The sequence below is a fragment of the Aplysia californica genome, unplaced genomic scaffold, assembly GCF_000002075.1.
Source record: "Aplysia californica isolate F4 #8 unplaced genomic scaffold, AplCal3.0 scaffold00837, whole genome shotgun sequence".
In the NCBI taxonomy this organism is placed as follows: domain Eukaryota; kingdom Metazoa; phylum Mollusca; class Gastropoda; order Aplysiida; family Aplysiidae; genus Aplysia; species Aplysia californica.
This window is the reverse complement of record NW_004798107.1, coordinates 256,203-256,783: the sequence shown is the minus strand read 5'-3', so window position 1 is coordinate 256,783 and position 581 is coordinate 256,203. Positions and strand designations below refer to the sequence as shown.

Here is a 581-nt window from a genome sequence, read left to right as displayed (position 1 = left end):
TCTGTGTGTGTAACGTGTGGCGTGTGGTGTGAGGTGTGAGGTGTGAGGCGCGTGTGGCGAGACGGGACATTGTTGGAAACCCCGGACAAAGTCGAAGTGTGTATTGTGTGTGGCGGGATGGACAGCTTTTGACGTCCCGGAAAAAACCGGAGTGTGCAGTGTGTTCATGTTTTGTTGTGCTTGACACACTGATCGATATTCAGGACTGACCAGCAGACTCTTGTTTTTTTTCACGCGTGAAAAGGAAACTGGGGTTGTGGGGTTATTCACATATTTTTTCCATACGTGACCAGGCGAGTGGGGTTTCTCTCGTGACCAGGAAACTGTTTTTTCCCACTTGACAAGGAAACTGGGGTTGTGGGACCCATACGTGACCAGGAGAGTGGGGAATTACTCACGTGACCAGGAGACTGGGGAATTACTCGCGTGACCAGGAAAGTGGGGATTTATTCGTTTCTTCCAGAGGAGATCATGGATGAACTTGAGGAAAGATGCCTCGTGGACAACGGTATGGCTCGTTCTTCTTTCTCTCTATCTTTCATCACTCCCTCCGACCCTCTCTTTTTCTCTGTCTCCCTCCT

At 49.9% G+C, this 581-nt stretch overlaps 1 protein-coding gene across 1 annotated transcript in view; it reads left to right on the top strand.

The window, feature by feature from the left end:
* Window positions 1–361: 361 nt before the first annotated feature.
* LOC101861770 (endoplasmic reticulum aminopeptidase 1) overlaps window positions 362–581 on the top strand; it is a gene marked incomplete in the record, with an annotated part of 33,178 nt that continues 32,958 nt past the window's right edge. Inside the window, 1 exon segment of the mRNA XM_013088932.2 lies at window positions 362–508. Within this exon segment, the coding sequence (XP_012944386.1) occupies window positions 472–508 (37 nt within the window).